The 20649-nt window shown below is 38.7% G+C and overlaps 1 protein-coding gene and 1 long non-coding RNA gene across 4 annotated transcripts in view; one reads left to right on the forward strand and one right to left on the reverse strand.

The window, feature by feature from the left end:
• Positions 1–647: 647 nt before the first annotated feature.
• The window catches only part of DAPP1 (dual adaptor of phosphotyrosine and 3-phosphoinositides 1), a 51661-nt gene continuing 31659 nt past the window's right edge, over positions 648–20649 (reverse strand). For 2 of the 3 annotated variants that reach the window (XM_036410697.2, XM_036410677.2), the window contains 6 exons: positions 17058–17188; positions 8173–8220; positions 6807–6869; positions 5833–5918; positions 3609–3696; positions 648–2338 (listed from right to left, as the gene is read on the reverse strand). In XM_036410697.2, the coding sequence (XP_036266590.1) occupies positions 2270–2338; positions 3609–3696; positions 5833–5918; positions 6807–6869; positions 8173–8220; positions 17058–17188 (485 nt within the window). In that variant the 3' untranslated portion in view covers positions 648–2269. The remainder of the gene's footprint in view (positions 2339–3608; positions 3697–5832; positions 5919–6806; positions 6870–8172; positions 8221–17057; positions 17189–20649) is intronic. The other variant, XM_036410687.2, reaches the window with a different exon arrangement.
• LOC123651075 lies at positions 6317–10156 on the forward strand. Its single transcript, XR_006739551.1, has 2 exons — positions 6317–6987; positions 7021–10156. It is a non-coding gene; the product is annotated as an uncharacterized LOC123651075 (long non-coding RNA).

Here is a 20649-nt window from a genome sequence, read left to right on the forward strand (position 1 = left end):
CATGTTCTTACAAGTTAATATCTTTTTAAAGTATGATACTTAGTAAAACATTGTGTAGCATGAGGCAAGAATTCTCGTGATCCGTCCGCAATGTGTGATGAAGTACGGCGTTGGTGATAACCACATACCTGAGAGCACACATGGCCTGACACAGACACACTGCTGGTGCTTCTCCAGAACAGCCTCACTCAGATTTGCCATTGGCACACAATATTCTCCCTTACTGGGACTTGTAGAGAGAGCTGAGGGCCTCCTCTCAGGAGGTGCAATCATGGCCACTTTTCAGGGCTGCTGACAGGTAAAGCATCTAGGACGGTTCTAATGACATAGTAGATATATGTTAGCTCACCTTTTTTATGTCAAACCCTCAACAAAAAAAAAAGGCTATATCCCCACTGCAGCACACTCTCCATCATAGAGCATTGTGTGCTTCACCTGCAGTATTTACCTTCTGTACTTCTATGTTATCATGTATTTATTATCTTTTCCACATTTAACTAAGAAATCCTTGAAGTCCCAGACTACTTCTTCAACTTAGAATCCTTTGGAGCTCATAGTCTAAGCGATATGGATGCTTCATTGCTATTTATGATATTGATCAGTTGAATCTAAGTTACAGATATTAAAAACATTTTAATGGCAAAATAACAAACACAGGGAAGCATGTTCTTTTTAATAAACATAACCAAAGAATATAAATAAACATGAGATATTTTACAATAGGTAAAAAATGACATCGCCTACACAAAGAAACACCCTTGGTTCTGAGAAAACAAAACATAAAATCACACATCTCAGTAAGGATTCATTTGTAACTCCTTACTTTGCAAATGTAACATAATACCTTGTAACTTGACATTTGCTTTATCCAATATGATATAAACATTACAAAATATACTAAACATCTTTTTTAAATATACAAAACTTCCTGAGTCCTAGAAACTTAAATTAACAGAAAAGCTAATTTACCACGTTGTTCCTTTGAACTGAAAGAGCATTTTATAGCTTTGCACCATAATCTTTGTGTTTGGGGGTTCTTCCTCTACTTCCCCTCCCTTCAAACTTCTAGCTAAAAAAAAAGCGGGGGGGGGGGGGAGGAGTATTAAGAAAGATAAAAAAATCTATGAGCTTTGGATGACAGTATTGTATTCCCCTATTTCAATCTTCTTATGCTAGTCTGAAAATGCTATGTAACAAACACGCTATTATGCATTGCATGTGGACTTAGTATTCCTCCCTCAACTGACAACAGAAGTTGCCCTTGAATAAGGCGCAGGATGCTCAGGCATCTCAGTGCCGGGTGATTCTTACTTCTCTTGGGCCAACACCTACAGTCTACTCTGGGGAAGGGACTGTTGTAGCACACTTTTCTTGAGAAAGCCCTTGCAGTCTGTTAGGAGAAATGTTGGATGAAGATACCTTAGTGCTCACATGTGCTCTATTGTTGCTAGAATAATAACTAGAAAACTATTATCATTAAACTATGTCATCTGCTACGTTATTAACCTTCCTCTTTTTTGTTTTCTCACTCTTGAAAACATTTTCTCCAAAATGGTTAAAGGATATTTTTTAGATTATACCTTCCTTTATGGTTCTGTCTAATCATCCATAAGACAAAGTTCTCACAGGTTTATCATTAGAAGGGAAGAAAGAGCTCACCAGATTCTGAGCCTTTTACAAAGAGACAATAAATACTGCAAACATTATCTATTACAGTTTTGGAAATTGTTTTGTTTTATGTATAAAGGGGGGGGGGAGCAGAATAACCTTATTTCCCCCTGCCCAACCCAATCTTTGATGTTTACCATCTCAATATACTTTCTAAAGAGGCAGCTGAGACTCAAAGCAGACAGCTGTTTCCTTCCTGAGTAATAGCACAACCTGGATGTCAGATAAGCTGACCACGACAGAGTGGGACTCGGGCAAACAAAGTCCACAAGCTTGGACCACGATAAGGGAAAACACAAGCCCTGTCTCTTCTGTTGTGCATTCTACGAGTAAGCACACTGGGTGTGGCAGCTAGCTGCGCCAGTTTTCATCAGAACAACGGCAACTCGGTATTCTGAAGGAGATGACAACATCTTGAAGGGCAGCAGCTTCCCCTGAGTCAGCAAATGTGGTGTTTTCAGAAAGATCCTGGTCAGCATCTGCTTTTGATTTGTTTTTAAAGAAAAATCCGTAGTCAGCTTTCAGCGGAGGCCTGCTATGGATCACAGCAGTGGCGAGCATGCCACCCTGCTGTCCGGCCAGGGCATCCCCAGGGAAAGGTCTACTTAAAGATGAATGACTGAGATCGGATTGTGCCTTCCCTTTGGTCGAGCTGTTTTCTTATTTGTGACTGTAAAAAAAAAAAATGCACATACATGTGTATGAATTATTGAGCAATTTTACGATAACAAACTCCAGCTTGAACAAATATTAAATAAGACATGCTGATTAGTAAGAAAACCATGCAACTATAAATTAATTATCATGTGCTCCTTCCCCAAGTTTTAATCTTTTTTTTTTTTCCAGGAGAATTATAGTAAAGTGGTCGCTCAAACTTGTGCATATTGGGAATTGGCCTAATATTTATACTTATCCATAAAGTGCAATGCTAGTAAATAAATCCAAAGAAGACAGAGATCTAAAGAATTATTAGATTTTGTTTTAAAATATTTATTGACATAGGGAAAAGTCTGAAGCTATGTGCATTTGATGTATTTTTAACCTTAATTTTTCTATAATGATTATATGTTGCTTTCATAGTTACAAAACTGGAAAAATAAGACATTCATTCATATCTCAGCAAACTTTCCATATGGCAAAGTATTTCCCACTGAATATCAAATACATTAGGACCACCTCAAATGAGTGGTATATTTATTTGGATTTCAAATAGAAAAGATAACCAAACCAAAAGTTCCAGTATCTAGAAAGGAAGTTTCAACAAGATTCTAATTATCAACTAATTTCATAAAAACTTAATTGGGAAAATTTGTTTATGTTGAAAACATCTATGGTTTCAAGATAATATATCTACAGGAAATTTTAGAAAGCTTTAAGGCCAAGTTCTGGGAAAGCAGTTCACTTACTTACAAACACATATGAAAAATGTATGAGATTGATATATTTTTACAAGCATTCCATATTTCCCCTGGGAGGTATATAGGAAGCAGTTAAATCACCTTTTGTCCTTGACCTGGAGAAAGTAATGCTTATGCTGAAAATTAAGCTAAGTACCCAGGGCAAGCTTTCTTCTCTGGCAATTTAAAAGGATTTTCTACTACAAAAATATGTAAACTTTCCTCTTTCTAACCCCCTGGTCCCTTTTGTCCTCCTCCAGGCAAAATTGGCCAAGCCTGCACACTTAGAGGAAGACCGATAGACACGCAGGCACAAGGCAAAGGCTCCGGGGCTGAAACCCCAGTAAAGTCCATCCTTTCTCTTTTTAGTCCTTTCTGCAGCCCTTCCTTGTCCCAAAAGAATAAACAGACTATTCCACAACCTACAGGTAGATATCTCAGTGAGTCTCAGAATTGTCTAATTCTTTCAAAAGAAATATGTCTTAAATCATCACCATGTTATTTCTGAGTACTAGGCACCCCACCCACCATAATTTAACTCACCAGTTTCCAGCGTAATATCTTGATCCACTCATCAGCTTCTACTCCTGTCTTTGCACAGAGGTAAAATGTCCTGAATGGAAATACTAAGCTGATAGGACAAAAGAAAGAAGGTAAGACACTCCAGGTGGTGAGCTGAGTATGTATTAGTTAAACACTAGTTAGAGTACTCCAAGAAAACAAGAACTGACCAAGGGCCTGGGGAAGCAACCTGCTATTCCTGCCAGCACTCTGCAGAAATGTCAAGGGTATTTGACATAAGATTCATGTTATCCTTATGGGCTAGATTTACATTTTTCAATGAGAATTCAAAGAAGGGGAAAATATGTCCAGGACACCCCCATATCCTTTTGTCTTAGACTGAATACAACACTTCCAGGTTTATTCGGCTGATCTGTAAAATTACACAGAACCTGTGCTATGACTCAAAGAACATGCAAGACAGAGAAGAGTTGGAAGAAGGAACTCATTTGGGTTAGCTTGCTTCAATGAGAACCCCCACCCCCACCCCCACCCCCATGGATGTAGGAAGTGTTAGTTATTTAAGACGGGGAGAAAAAGAAAATGAAACTAATTTAGCTAGTCCTTCTTCCCATCTCTGGCCATGAGTTAGTTAGTCTCAGCTGGAGGGAAGATGAACTTTCCTACTATGCACAAAAGACTTGTTCTAATATGTGAGTTTTTCGTTTGATTGTCTCTTTGACTAGAGAGTCAAAATCATTTGACCAATAAGGTCAGCCTTAGCTTACATCTCGCCCATACTCCTGTGCTTACAGCTGAGATGCAAAATACCAAACATCTTTTTCCCTTTCATGGAAAAAAAAAAAAAAGCCTTGTACTTAAATTCAGAATGGTTTCTATATTCTAAAGCCCCAACAGCATATTCTGTTTACACCAGTAATTAATGCTGATTAGATGAAAGGTCAGTTCCTGTGTACAGAAGGTACACCTTGGTGCTAGGTCCAGTTGAGGGGTGGGTGGGCCGTGTGGGGGTGAGGGAATGACATTGTGCACACATTATACAAAACTGGTTTCTGGAATCAGCATTGTTTGGTATTCCCTGTGGGAGACATTATTACTTGGCTATTAATACAGATATTTTCTTTTCTTCTTACCAACAGAATTCCATGGCCATGAGTTAGTTAGATGACAAGTTATAATTAGTGGAAGCCAATTATAATGATGCTAGAACCCTTTTCTTGCTTCCTCTGCTGTCGGCAATAGCCGTGGGACCCAGTCTAGGCCAATGAGATATGAGGGGAAATCTGATAAGAGACTTTCTGGGGAAATACCTGCCTTCCGGATAAAAATGAACAGGCATTGCTGATGCCATCCCTACATCTTCTCTCATGACTTACATAAACTCTGGAGTAGCAAGCATGAGGAAAGGGCCAACAAAACTGTAGAGGCACAGGACCTGACCTTGTCAAGACAGCTGCCTGCCTCCAAGGACTTTGTTATATGAGAAATATAAATCCCTGCTAGCTCATATGATTCCTTTATGCAAATGTTTGAAGACGTCTACTCTTGGTTGGTACTATAGAATTAATGTCAGTTTTCTTAGGTGTGATAATGGCATTGTAGTTGTAGCAGTGACACTTTTATTCTTAGGAGATGCATCTTGAAGTATTTAGGGATCGTGTTCATGGTGTCTGCAATTTACCTTCCATTGGTTCAGGTAAAAATGTGATTCGATGGAGATAAAGCAAGTATGATAAAATGTTAACAATTGATGTATCTAGGTGAGGGATACATGGGCTATACGTCTTTCAACTTTTGTATGCTTGAAAATTTTAAAATAAAAATTGGTGGTAAATGAGATACCTCTTTCTCAAGATACTTGACTTCTTCCAGTTAGAAAATTGTCTTGCTAGACTGATTATGTTAGAACAAAACACTTTTGTGTCATCTCCCAGAAACTGCCATAACAATACAAATAGCCTATCATCGGAGTTAACAAAGTTATAAATGAGGGGAAAACTCTGAAGGAATAAAGCTGTTTAAGGTGAATTTCATCCCCTTATGCCTATCACACTTGGGCAGAGCACAGCCCAATCAAATGTACCGGTCAGACGTGCACGCCTGACAAAAATGCCTTGTGTGTGATGACTACACCCACGCCACCCACATCAAAACCTTTGTACACATTAAGACATAGTTTCTTATTCCTCAGTTAAAACACCTGACAAAGAGACTTTAAAAACATTTCCCTTATAAAATAACTTACCAAAAACAGTTTACTCTTTCCTGTGAGTAATCAAACTGTACAGCTGAACATTCTGTTAAGTCTAGGATCCGAATTGGTTCTGGTGACTTAAAGAAAAAAAAAAGAAAGAAAAGCAACCTAAGTCATCATAAAAAACACAGATCTGTTCATCATTTATTTCCCTAACAAATCCTCCACCGTGTGTAACTGTCAATTTCCCTTTCATCAAGGGGATGGATAATAGAAAACCTACTAAGGGAAGAAACACCATCCTGGTTTGGAAGTTGGCCTACAGAGCACTAAGAGGACATTGATTTACCAATTTTAATTTGATGGAGATGGATTTTAACATATGGAAGGGTGTCATGTTTCTCTTGTGGTTTTAAATTTTACTTTTATTTTTTTAAATATATTTTTGTTGATTTCAGAGAAGAAGAGATAGATACATCAATAATGAGAGAGAATCAATGATCAGCTGCCTCAGGCACTCGCCCTACATGCCCACGACCTGGGCATGTGCCCTTGACCGAAATCAAACTTGGGATCCTCCCATCCGCAGGCCTGTGCTCTATCCACTGAACCAAACCAGTGAGGGTATCTCTTGCGTTTTTAAACTTCTGCTTTCTCAGAAATGTTGTTCTGGGGAAGTGAGTAGAAACAAAATAAATTTAAATTGGTTTAGTGAAATGGATATGGGACCTCAACATACTTTTAATAGAGGGAGAAATCGATGTGAAAGGCAGTTAATACTTTGTGGCAGGAAAGGGATTCTATTGCCCTGGTTTAGCTGGACCCAAAGAGCAGTTCCTGGGACACAAATCTCATCTTTGCCAAAAATAACTTGGCTCATATCAGGAGTCAAGAACTCACCTCTCCACTGGTTTATTAGGTGTTTCAGGTGTTCATAAGGAAAATTTTAGGGATTTTAAAGGCAGATGTTCCTTTCATCTAGAGAGCTGATTTTTAAAGGGAAAATGTATTATTATGTTTCTCACCATTTGGTCCTTGAAGTATTTCAGTTCATTCCTGTGCAAAGTGAACCACCTTGTTTTCCAGGTCTGAGAAAGAAATAATCACATCATGGAGGTTTGGAATACAGAAACACAGTATTTCAACAAGATAATTTCCTTTTGATTAAAAAAAAGTCTAAAAGATTAGATACAAGAAAATATGCTTGTATAGGGTTAGGGTTAGGGTTTTTAAAAAAAGAAAATATTCTTGTGGTGTCATTTCTGATAAAAAGTTTCAAAATACCTACAAAGTTACAATGATTCTGTACATTAAGCTCATAGTAAGGCAAGGATATGTTAGCATATTTAAACAAATAAAAAATAGCTTACTGTAAATATTCAAGGTGTTTTGTAAAAAACACTAATATTTTCATCTTATTAACTCTGTAATAGGAAGAATACATTTCATTTTTTGAGCATCTGCTGCGGCGACATACTATCCTTGAAGGTTTACATATATTACAGCCAATTCTCATACAATGCCAACTATTATTATTCTTGTTTTACAAATATGCAAATTGAGGGTTAGGAACCTCAAACTACACAGCACTCTAAACTTTGCCTAAGAATTCTATAGCATTGATGGCAAAACTGTTGTTCCTCATATCTTTTTGTTTACTAACTGAACCCTAATCTTTTCCTGAGTGCCAAGGTGCCTGGTTACAATGGATTTAAAAATAATGAGTACTTCCTGTCCCCAGGGAGCATCCAGTCCAGTAGGGACACAAATAACTAAATAAATATGTAGGTTCAATTCAAGCAGGGAAGTACCCTTGAGAGTGCCCTGGCTCTTAAAATAGGAAGCGTAGAGATAGTACATGAAGGTCCTCTTGGCACAGTAAAATAAAAGAGTAACTTTAAAAATATGACCACATAAATGGAGGGACAGTTAGATACCCAAGGATAGTCAAGTCCTAAATTGTGTTTTCTTTGGGATTTAAAATACAAACAACATAGTTACATTAATGCCAGTGATGGTTTTTGTCCACTTTTAGCTAACATTTTATACAATTTTATAAATTTGTTAATAAAATGTTTTTATATAAATATGCTGGAGGTAACTTGCTCCTCCTCCTCCATCATTCCATTAAAAAAAGGATTGTATTGCTTTTGTGGGTATTAACTGTAGGCTACTCTGATACATTTGGCTCTGCCAGAAAATAGTCAAGTAATTTTCCAGAATTTTAGTTAACATTGGCCATTAAGATGAACCCTTGAAACAGGCAAATCTTATAACTAGGTTGAAATGAGCAGGCAATTATGCTTTTAAGAAGGGTCAAAGTGAGAACTGAGTCTCCATGACATGCTGTCTTTCTTCATGGCTGGCACCAGCAAACGCATGCCTCCTTACCTTGACCAGGCCTCCCTGCTTGGTGAGGTAACCTTCCTTGGTGCCCAGCTGGAAAAGAGAGAAGCACCGAGTGAAGCCCAGAACCATGGCAACATGATCTTTGTCTTTCTATTCCTGTCCTGTCTTTAAATAAAACACATTTGCCTTTGATCTTTAAATAATCACCTTTCATTCTTCACCTAGGCCCTTGGAAATCCTTCCTATGTTGTTTGAGACTGTCAGGCTGGATTGTCTTGCATAATTCTGTAGCAACAGGCAATGACTGAAATACTCCCTTCTGACAGGACTTGGCTATTTGCAAACAATAAACCACATCATACCCCTGATAAAAACCAGTGTTGGGCCAAGTGTGTTCTGTGAAACCCAGCTGCTTGGATTGCTGCAGGGTATTAGTCACACAAGCATGCACGCACACACTGACAGGGGTCAACCGGTTTGGGAAACTGGATTGAGCAAAAATGAAGGAATTTCTTCATTTCCGTGCTTCCTGAAGTCTGTATTGTGCTAATGTGACTTTTTAAAAGGGAATGTTGGGAATACCGCTCCAATATTTATTTTATTGCATAATCCTCCACCAAACCCCTCTTCAGTTTTTCATCTTTGGAGACCTGTATTCCATGGAGCAGACCTCCTGGAATGCAGGTTTATTTATACTTGATTCATCCAAAAGGAATTCGAAGTGAGAATGAGTCATTTCTACTAACACATACATCATTAATTCAAGGGTAATAATAGCATACACTTCCCTAGCAACTATAAAATGTAACAAATGATAAGGGACTGTAGTAATAGAAATTTGCATAAAATAAGAACCCTAAGATGAAGAAATGTATAAGTTTCAGCAGGAATTGAACTCCTGGTAGGACATTTTGTCCTAATATGATGTTATGATATATCTTATATTAGTAAGGAAAAAGTGAGTAAAAATTGGGAAATAACTTAGCTGACATCAAGGTTCTTTTTATGGGAGTTTCCAGAGTATTTTTTCTTGAGGTAAATTCTCCCTCCAAATAAAAAGAGGAACAACAACTACCACAGTAAAAAGAGTTAAAGCACCAAATAAATATCACCACTTCTTTTAACATTCTTATGGCATTAAAGTAAGGATGAACTTCCCAAGTGTTCATTTAAATAATATTAAACAATATTGGTGAATTTCATTTAGCATAATTGGTTTGATTTATTTTGGCATTTAAAGGAAATTAAAGTGACTGAACCTAATTTGGTTGTTATATTATGGAAATGGCAAAAAAAATATAAATATTTTGTGTTGTTGCAGGCAAAATAATTAAATGTAAATTGTTATATAGAAGGCCCTTATAGAATTGTTCATTGAAATCAAGCTACCCACTTCATCTTACCTCCATCCAAGCAATATGCTATAAATCTAGGATTTTTGTAAGGTTTTGGTAGATAAGTGGAAAGCAGCAGAGGGAAGAGCTGAGAATATTAATTTTGTTCATGTTCTCAGGAGGTAAGAAAGGAAATAATTATATAGCAGATTTATCTTTTAAAAGATCTGTGATCTGTACCAGGAAAGATATTTATAAGTGTCCCAAATTGGAAACCACCTAAATGTTTAAAAATAAAGGATGAGTCTTCCTACCATCCTTTTTATCTGCTTGTGTGCCTGCCTGCCTTCACTTCAGTCAAAAGTCACTGGGAGGGGCAGAGCAAGTAGGCATCAATGTGAGGGCATTGCACCCCAGAACAGGGAGGGACCATGCAGGATACAGAGAGCATCTGTGTGGACAACGGCGGCTGCAACAGCTTGGGATTTCCTGTTGAAGCCTGGCAGGTGAGGAGGGTTCTCTGCCTGGGGGTTTGCAGGTGGCAGACAAGGCTTAGTTTTAGAGCCAAGTCAGAGGTGAGGGCAGGAGTGGCAATGGCCAGGCAGTGGTTCCTGGGCAATAGGATATTGCTACATTTGATTGATCACATATACGTGTGTAGAAGATAATGGGGTCTATATTCCTCACTGTGGGAGAAGGGAGTTACAAATATGAAAAGTGGAAAAACTAGAATGAGCCTTAGAGTGTTGGATCGGCATTGGAGGTATTGGCAGGAACCCATAGGTAGCTGATGGATAGATAGATAGGTGTATATATATATATATATATATATATATATAGAGAGAGAGAGAGAGAGAGAGAGAGAGAGAGAGAGAGAGAGAGAGGTATATATAGAAATAGAAGTAGAAATACAGATATCAATATAGGTATGTGTACATTGGTATATAATATATACTTTTGCTAGCTCTGTTCTCAGGGTAGGCTGGGAGAGTGACATCCTAATAACAATAAGCATGATACCAGGTCTTGGCTTCTAAAGTACTATGCTCCAGAAAAAGAAGAACAGAATTTCTTGGAGAAATAGCTGATTTTAGATATGGATGTAAGGAACGTACAGAATGAGTGTGTAACATTTTTGCTATACCAGAAAGTAAGAACATTCTCAAAGAATTATGAAGCTATAATGACATAGATGTCACCTCGAATGGGTTCTTATTGGCCAATCTGGGAAAATGTAAAGGATCAAAATAAATAATGATAGTCATGATTTTAAACATTGATATAAAAATAAATGATTGCAGAGATTCAGAAAATAAAAAGCTTTTTCTTATAGTAGAATGACAACATATGTATGTAAAAGGAAAACCATCACAGAATCTCCATTTGGCAACGATATAGTAATAAATAGCCAAGAAATATCTATGGATGCTAAATTGGTGAATAAAAGTTTAATGAAACTACCCAGCTGGTATGCTTGGTGATTGAGCATCAACCTATGAAACAGGAGGTCATCGTTCGATTTCGATCAGCACTGCCGGCTCGATCCCCAGTTGGGGGCATGCAGGAGAAGCCAATCAATGATTCTCTCTCATTATTGATGTTTCTATCTCATCTCTTGCTCCCTCTCTCTTTCTCTCTGAAATCAATAAGAAAAATATTTTTATAAAGTTTAATGAAATAGGATATTTACTTAGTTTCAGCCTCTCCCAAAATATTTATTAATGAAAAATTGAATAAAGTGATTTCAAAGTGAAGAAACCTGGCAGATACCACCTAATCAAGCAATCAAACACACCTCAGCGAGACAAATCCAAATTATGTTCCACCTGAGCAGATGCACCGAGAAGTGCAGATATCACCTTTGCTGTATTTCTACCAAAAATGCAAAACCTGAATCTAATCTCAAGGCATCATCAGACAAATCAAAGTTGAAGAATAGTTAACAAAATAACTCGCCTTTAATTTTCAGAAGTGCCAAAGTCATGAAATCAAGGAAAAACTGCGGAAGTGTTCCAGAGTGAAGAATACTCAAGAACTGGGACACATAAATGCCACCTGTGATTGTGGACTGAACCCTTTTGCTGTAGAGGACTTTATTGGGAAAACTGGCGAACCCCGAATGAGATCCGTGGATGGGACAGTGGTGCTGTAGCAATGTTAGTTTTCTGATTTGAGTGGCTGTATGTGGTCATATTGGCAAATGTTCTTGTATGTAGCAAATACACACTGATTGGGGTGATGGGGCACCATGTAGGCACTTTACTCTCAAATGGCTCAGGAACAAACACATTTCTTTGTACTATCCTTTTTAAAAAATTTTTATTGAATTTATTGGGCTGACATTTGTTAATAAAGTTCTATAGGTTTCAGGTGTACAATTCTACAATGCAATCATCTGTATATTGCACTGTGTGTTCACTATCCCAAATCACCATTTATCTTCACTTTATCCATTTCTACCTCCCTACTCCCCTCTCCCTCTGATAATCATCATGTTGTTGTCTGAGTCTATGAGGTTTTTTCCTTTGCTTAATCCCTTCGCCTTTTCACCCAGTCCCCCAACCCTCTGAAATTTGTCAGTTTGTTCTCTGTATCTATCAGTCTGTTTCTATTTTGTTTGTTTATTTTGTTCATTATATTCCACATATAAGTGAAATTATATGGACTTTCTCTGACTGGCTTATTTCACTTAGCATAATACTCTACAGGTCTATCCTTGCTGTTGCAAATGGTAAAGTTTCCTACTTGGTATTGTAAATAATGCTGCTATGAACATAGGAGTAGATATATTCTTTTGAATTGGTGTTTCAGGTTTCTTCAGATATATTCCTAGAAGTGGAATTGCTGGGTCATATTAACAATTTTTTGAGGTAACTTTATACTGCTTTTCACAGTGGCTGCACCAATCTGCATTCCTACCAATAGTGCATGAGGTGACCCCTTCTCTGCATCATTGGCATATATGTTCTTCCATTCAGTGAGTTGTCTTTTTATTTTGTTGGTGGTTTCCTTCATTATGCAAAAATCTTTGTAATTTAATGTAGCCCCATTTGTGTATTTTTTCTTTTGTTTCCCTTGCTCAGTGAAAATATTGCTACAAGAAATGTCTGAGATGTGACTGCCTACATTTTCTTCTAGGATTTTAGGGTTTTGAATCTAACATTTAAGTCTTTAATCCATTTTAAGTTTATTCTTATGTATCATAATTTTTGCAATTCTTGCAATTTTTTTCTGTAAATTTGAAATGATTTAAAATAACAAATAGCATATATATTTTCAAAAAATCTTGAACAACCACCAAAAACAGAATGTAAAAACACAATGGAGGATTAACTAAATAAAAATGATAAATCCAAATATTGGAATATTTAGGAATTTTGTTTTAATTATGTTTTAGGGACTATGTAAGGATATGGGAGATTCCATAGATAATTAAACAAGCACACTGTAACTCTAATTACAATGAAGAGATCATTATATAAATTCTATTTGTTTTATATATATATTATATAATCTTATTCAAGAAAAAGGCTAGAAAAATCAACACAAAATTGTTAACTGTGAGAGAGCTCCAAAGACAGAATATTAAAAAGGCAAACATACAAGGGAATGTCAAAGAAAAAGAATTATGAAATATGTTAAAGAGATAACAGACTAAAGAGAGAACGTTTATTGCAGAAGCAAAGGGAACGGAAATTTTAGAAGGAAGTTGTTAAAAATGTCAAGTACCACAAAAGGAAAGCAATGAAGCTGGTATTTTAGATAGGACCTATTCTATATTAGGCACTTGGATTATATTATGTCACTTAATCTCTACCCACATAACTAATTGGCATTTTCCATTTCCCAGGTTCAAAACCCACTTCTCCTACCCCCTTAGCCATCTCAGTAAATGGAGAACTGTTTATCCTGTTGCTCTTTCTTTCACATAGCACATTCAATCCCTCAGTAAATCTTGTCTCTGCTTTATGATCCAGTGATTCCACTTTGGGGAATATATCCGAAGAAATTCCAAACACTAATTTGAAAGAATATATGCAACCCTATGTTAATTGTAGCATTATTTATAATATCCAAGATTTGGAAGCAACCCAAGTGCTCATCAGTAAATAAGTAGATAAAAAAGCTATGGTATATTTACACAATAGAATACTACTCTTCTGGAAGGAAGGAAGGAAGGAAGGAAGGAAGGAAGGAAGGAAGGAAGGAAGGAAGGAAGGAAGATTGGAAATCTTACCTTTTGCAATAGCATGGATGGACCTGGAGAGTATTATGCTACGTGAAGTAAGTCAAAGAAAGACCATATGATTACACTTATATTGGAATCTAATGGACTAACAAACAAAATAGAAACAGACTCATAGATACAACGAACAGACTGAGAGCTGTCTGAGTGGAGTGGGATTGAGGAGTTGGGTGAAAAGGGTGAATAGATTAAACAAAACAAAACAAAACAAAACAAAACAAAACCCCTCATAGACAACATGGTGATTATCAGTGGGAAAGGGGGCTGGTGGAAGTAGAAGTGGACACACAATACAATATACAGATGACATATTACAGAATTGTACACCTGAAACCTATATAATTTTATTAACCAGTGTCACCCCAATAAAGTGAATTAAAAGAGAAAAAAACTTTAAATAAGTAAATTAGTTAAATTTCATCCTATCTTCAGGAACCCAACCCTATGTTGTGTATAAAACAAATATTAATTTCCCCAAATGCAGTTGCCAAAGGATGTTAACAGTGTTACACAAGCATCTACATTTCTGGGCAATGGGACATCTGTTTTCATTTTCACTTCAAGCAAGAAGTTCTTTTTTTCTGTAAAATGACTTAATTTTCTTTCTCTACTGCTAGAGCTTATGAAAGACCTGCATCCCAAAAAGGGAAGATAGAAGTCTGGAAGCCCTCAGAGCTCTCAGTCTGGAGATGGTGATACAGTATCATGTTGGCATTGGGGACAACATTGAAGGATGATAACTCATGTTCAGTAAGGGACCAGAGCATCTGATCCAACCAGCTGGTCCAGTTATCAATTCCTCTCTAGTGAGGACTAATAAGAGATACTTTAGTATCCATTAGAAACCCTTTGTTTTTAAAAGATATTTTTATTGATTTCAGAGAGGGAGAGAGAGATAGAAACATCAATGATGAGAAAGAATTATTGATCAGCTGCCTCCTGCACAACCCCTACTGGGGATCGGGCTCACAACCCAGGCAGGTGCCATTGACCAGAATATTGTATCTATCAGTCTGTTTCTATTGTATCTATCAGTCCCCAGGCCAATACTCTATCCATTGAGCCAAACCAGCAGGGCCACTAGAAACACTTTATAATTTTCTTTCTATATGAATGCACAGAAAACTTCATGGACTTCTGATTACATAGTATGAGGTCAGTCATTCTCAACCATTCATTCACCACTGTTTTAAAAACTCCATTATACAGAACCTTCCACATATGATCATATTTAGATATTTGGGCAGGTAAATCACCTGACACTTGGAGTGAGCAAAGGAGGTAAGTAATAAGGCTTCCAGGTTTTGGTCTAAAGTGACCTGCTTCTCTCTACTTCTCATGCTCACACCAACTCTTCAAATCAGGTGTTACCTGCATTTTACTGTTGATAAAGGACACACATAAGGTATGGTAAAACTGACCTTGAATGAAGATCTTTAGGAGAAGGGTAAAGGAGAGAATGTGATGTTAAACTGAGACCACAAGTGAATGAGATGGTGAAGTGATAGACGCTGGAGTAAGAAAGGGTAAAGAAGAAAGTTAAGAATGATGGGTTCTACTGGGAAAACAAAACAAACAAACAAACAAACAAAAAGAATTAAAAGATATGTCTTGATTTGTTCTTTGGTATGATGATGATTTGTCTTATTTTCCAAAATTTCTTTAGTTCTGAGGTCTGATGCTTCCTCCTCCAACTCTTAACAAAGCGAAAATACCTTTCTCAACCAATTTGCAGAATCTTACTTTTGAGTAGATGCAGCTTCGTGACAAGAATGCAACGTGTGCTGTGGACCTGGCTAGGCGGTAAAGCTACGCTACAAGCTAGGATTCCTCTCCTGAGAAGGGCCAGGCTGCTGGAGGTAGTTATGGCGAGTCCAGAATAAAGGCAAACAGAGGGTGCTTGAAGCACAGAAGTGGGGCATTTTACAGGAAACTAGGAGAAGCTCGGAAATCTCTCTGGAAGATACTGATCCCTGATGCAAGTCCTGAAAAATGAGGAGACAGTGTGGCGTTGGTAGCATTTCAGATGCAGGGCAGGAAGGCAGAGACAATCAGAAACGCATGTTGTTGAGAGAAACAGGCTCCACAGCGTGAGTGTGGGCCCAGCCTGAGGTGAGGTCAGAGGTGTGAGCAGGGTCCAGGCCACCTGAGAAGACCATGGACACCACAGAAGGATGTTAACAGGAAAGTATGTGGTGAATCTGTTTTTTAGGAGAGATGTCTCTGGTGCAGAGTAGGAAAAGTACTGCAGAGACGGAGAGGTTACACATGTTCTAAAAGAATTGTAGCTGAGTGTCTCCAAGTGAATATGTCTCACGTGTAATGGTTGCTATCTAGAGTCAGTTCTTGTTGTTTCGTTTGTGTGTTGTCTTCTTTGTTATCTGCACAAACCCAGCGGTCTCATTCCAGGAATAGTCAGCAAACAAAAAGAAAGAGGATAGAGGAGCCTGAGCATTATGTAGGGCAGAGGGTGCTGGGGAGGAACCTTCTCAGGGTCACAGCTCACAGAACAAACAGAAGTGGACTCTCAGAGGATCAGTGAATGCTCTGTGTGTGCTCAGACTGTGCGACGGCTCTGCTACAGAGAAGGGCAGGTGTTTTCTGTCTGTGTCCTTCTTCCAGTAAAGGAAAAGAATGGCTAAAAAAAAAAAAAAACATCCCTAGGGTTTGCAGTACAATATTTTTGAAAAATAGTTTTCTTCCATATACAGTTGAAATGTAGAAGAAAATTGTTTTCTTTATTTTATTTTATTTTTAAATATATTTTTATTGATTTTTTTTTTTTTTTTTTTTTTTTACAGAGAGGTAGGGAGAGGGACAGAAAGTTAGAAATATCAATGAGAGAGGAACATCGATCAGCTGCCTCCTGCACACTTCCCAAGGGGATGGGCCCGCAACCAAGGCACATGCCCCCGACCAGAATCGAACCCGGGACCCTTGAGATCATAGACTGACACTCTATCCATTGAGCCGAACCAGTTTCAGCTGTTTTCTTTATTTTAGATACTTGTTAAAGAAGAATAGTTCAATCAACCATGTGAACTTGAATAGCTCTCACCCATTCTAGCATGAACTAGTTTGACTGAGGATGGAGATTTAAGTGCTATTGTCTAAGTATTTAAGATTCTCTCAATAATCGCATTGCGTGTTTTTTTTGTTTTGTTTTTGTTTTTATGATTTATGTGGAACCAGATAAACTGAGTCATAAGCTTCATGTTCCTTTCTAGGCTTTATGTCCCAAGTGAGAATTTTTATGTGAGCAAACATACTTTGAAAGTATATTGCTCTTACTGCACTTTATTGCTATTGGACAGCAAGAAAGCTGTGTCAGATTGATGGCCACTTACCGAAGGCGCAGTGGGCACCAGGTCATTTTCCGTTCTTCCTGTCTGCATTGCTGTGTGAACCCGGACTGATTCATAAATGGCAGGTTCTTCCACTTTCCTTGGGTAGGGATGTTTCAGAACCATCAGAGTGCCTGAATGGAGGGGAAGAACATATTCATATAGTTTCCCCAGGAAGGAGGTCCAAATGCTAACAATGAGAGAGCTGTGGCTGGATTGTAGTCTCTTGTTTGTTCATGTCTTCACTTGTTTATTTTCCCAGCGTTCACTGAGTGCCAGGGTGTGCCAGGCACATGAGCTGGACACGGGAGATCTGAGGTGTGATGAGATGATTTCTGGCTTCCTAGTGCTCAGAAAGAGCTGTCAGTGGACATCACTTAACGAATAGTCATTTACTTCTTTCTTTTTCTTTTCTTTTATCAAATAGTCATTTCAACAAACAGATTAAGAGACCAATGTCAGCGATATGAACAAAGCAGGCTGGTGGCTTTTGGAGAACTAACCCTGAAGAACTAACCCTTCCGTGGAATTTGTCAGAAAATCTTTCCTAGAAAAAGGCAATATTGATCTAGATCTTAGGCAATAACTGGAAGTTTTCCAGTAGACTTTACAAAAGTGATGAACCCAAACCCCACGAATGCACTGGGATATAGAAGGATTTATTCCACTGCCCTTATTTCTTACTAGCTTTAGAAAAAACTTGTAAAAGATCACTGGATCTCAAAAAAGTGTACTCACAGCTTCTCTCTACTGTCTCCTACCACCGAACTAATGATAAACTAACCAAAGCCTTTGCGTTTCTTAAGTGGATATGCTGTGACCATTCACTTCTATCTGCAGGAGGGCAGTCCCTGCAGGAATCCGGTTCTCCCCAGGGTCAGGCGTGGCCTGCCACTCAGGGGCCAAGGGCAGTTCTGACTCTCTGCTTCCAACCCCAAGTCCAAAGTCTCCCCATTCTGGTCCTTCCCTTCCCCCAACCAACCAGCCAATCCAAAGCTAGAAACTCGGACTGCAGAAAAGTAAGTTAAGGTTTCCCCCACTTTACTATGACTTCTTCCTTTTTATTTTACTAGGGTCTCATACGACAGGTTGGGGATTGTGCTAGACACTGGGATAGATTAAAGAATTCAGTAATTCAACAAATATTTACTGAGCTCTACTAAGTGTCAGGCACTTGTCTAGATACACCAGCAAACAAAGGAGGTATCACATCTGCTCTGTGGCAGGGGAAACAGAAAAAAAGAAAAAGAAAAAATAATATGTCAGGTGAGAGAAGTACTTTGAACAAACTAATAGAGAAGGTAAAGGAATAGAGAGCCCAAAGCATGGGGTTGGGTGAGGGTGATATTTATATGGCTGGTCAGAAAGACTCCTTTGAAAAGGTAATTTGAAAAAGTATAGGAAGCACAGACCTTGAACTGAAGTAAGAGAAAGGCAATGAGGAGAGAAAAATACCTGCTCTGTAATTATAAAACCCTAATGAGTAAGGATAAACCTACAAACAAAACAAAACCTTCCTACAGGGTTTGAGTACACATGGGATACTCGCTGCCCAAACACAGCTGCAGCCTCGGATACCTGGGCCCAGATAATGCGCTGCTGTCACGTGAAGAGGAGCACTGAGAAAAGCCATTGATCCTGACCCCAGTAATGAATGGGAGACTCGGGTCTCCTCCTCTTTCTGCACTTAGCTCACGTCAGTGGCGTTGGGCACACAATGAAAATGGCCTTTTGCAGTTATCAGAAGCCCCATTCCCGCCCTGGCACATGGTCTATGCTGTCTTTTGTCAATGCGATCCCTTCGTGAGAAAGACCGAGTCATATCAGGACAAGGGGCCGGTTACAGCGTTACAGTCAGAATGAAAGTGTCGACACCTAAATCAAGAGCAGCCGTTGTGCAGGTTCAGGGTTCTGTGAAGTTGTTAGATGGCAGATGCTTGACGAACCGGGGAGTTGGCACTATGTGACCTGCCCCAGAGAAACACCGCCGGCGACATGCCTGGCACCTCCCTGATGTCACGGAAAGAGCCAACGCGACCACCTGGTACCTGCTGACCTTGGACAATCATTCTAGCTTTTGTTTCCTCCTCTGACAAGTGAGAATAATTACCCTTTCTTCACAAGCTTGTTTTAGGCACCTGTAAAGAAGTGTTTGCCAAAGGTTTATAAACATGTTAGCTGTTATTCCACTTTGCTATAGAGTATTTTAAAATCCTAAATGAAAGTCCAGGGTTCAGCATCTATGGGACAATGGATTTTGAAATGTCAAGTGAAAAGGATAATGGGCGGCATTCTGCTGAGAATAACAGTGACAGTTGTCTGATAGCCTCTGACCACAGTGCTGAGAAATATTAGTGCCTCTTGGACCCTGTGGAGCACGGGGGGACTGGAGCCCAAGGATCAAGGCAGCTCACACATGAGAAGGAATGTGAAAGCTTATGCTTTCTCTTCAAAGTCGATGCCAACTTTTTATCCTGTTCCATATGAAAATATTTTTTAAATGATGCTCTAGAAAGATGCACCTAGTCAATCTTCTTTTTTGCATATAATCAGCATTCATATCTTCTAGCATATTCCTATTGGCTCTATTTTCTTATTGCTGCTGTAACAAATCACAAGCATAATAACTAAAAATAACTCAGATTTATAATCTTACCGTTCTGGACGTCAGAAGTCATTTCAGAGTGTGACTAACCTAAAAATCAAGGTATTGTCAGGCTGCTTCCCTCCTGGAGGCTCCGGAGGAGATTCCATTCCTTTGCCTGTTCTAGCTTCCAGAGGCTGCCTGCCTTCCCTGACTGGTCATCCTCCCCCTCCACCTTCTAAGCCAGCAACAGCAGGTCCAGTCTTCTCATGCTGGTTCTCCCTCTGCTGCCTTTGTCCTTCAGTTATAAGGACCCTGTGATTACACTGGGCCCACCTGGACAATCAAGGATTATCTCCCCATCTTAATGTCAGCTGATTAGTGGCTTTAATCAATCTGAAAGCTAATTCCCTCTCTCCTTGTAACATAACTTATTCACAGATCCAGGGAAAGACTTGGGCATCTTTGCGGGGCTGATATCCTGCCTACCAGTCTCAGTCCCAGGAAGGGGACAGCCATAGGACCAGTTATGCTGCCATGTAAGCATCTCTGGGCCAGTGTTGCTCCCTGAACCTGCATTGCTTTAACCACTTGGTATTATAAAGCCGTTGCCTTTACAACAGATGCATTTCCAAACCCTGTAAACCCTCAGAGCAGATACGTTTCCAAATTTATCTTTGTATCCATACCTCTGTTTTATTTTTTTAAATACATTTTATTGAGTTTTTACAGAGGAAGAGAGAGGGATAGAAAGCTAGAAATATCGATGAGAGAGAAACATCAATCAGCTGCTTCCTGAACACCCCCTACTGGGGATGAGCCCGCAACCAAGGTACGTGCCCTTGCCCGGAATCGAACCCGGGACTTTAGTCTGCAGTCCAACGCTCTATCCACTGAGTCAACCCAGTTTCAGCTCCCTACCTCTTGATAGAGTTTCCGACATAATGACATCTTGATGAGTGAATGAATGAACAAATAAATGAATGAATAAATGTCACAGTAATTCAGACT

This window comes from Pipistrellus kuhlii, unplaced genomic scaffold (genome assembly GCF_014108245.1).
Source record: "Pipistrellus kuhlii isolate mPipKuh1 unplaced genomic scaffold, mPipKuh1.p scaffold_m20_p_1, whole genome shotgun sequence".
NCBI lineage: Eukaryota > Metazoa > Chordata > Mammalia > Chiroptera > Vespertilionidae > Pipistrellus > Pipistrellus kuhlii.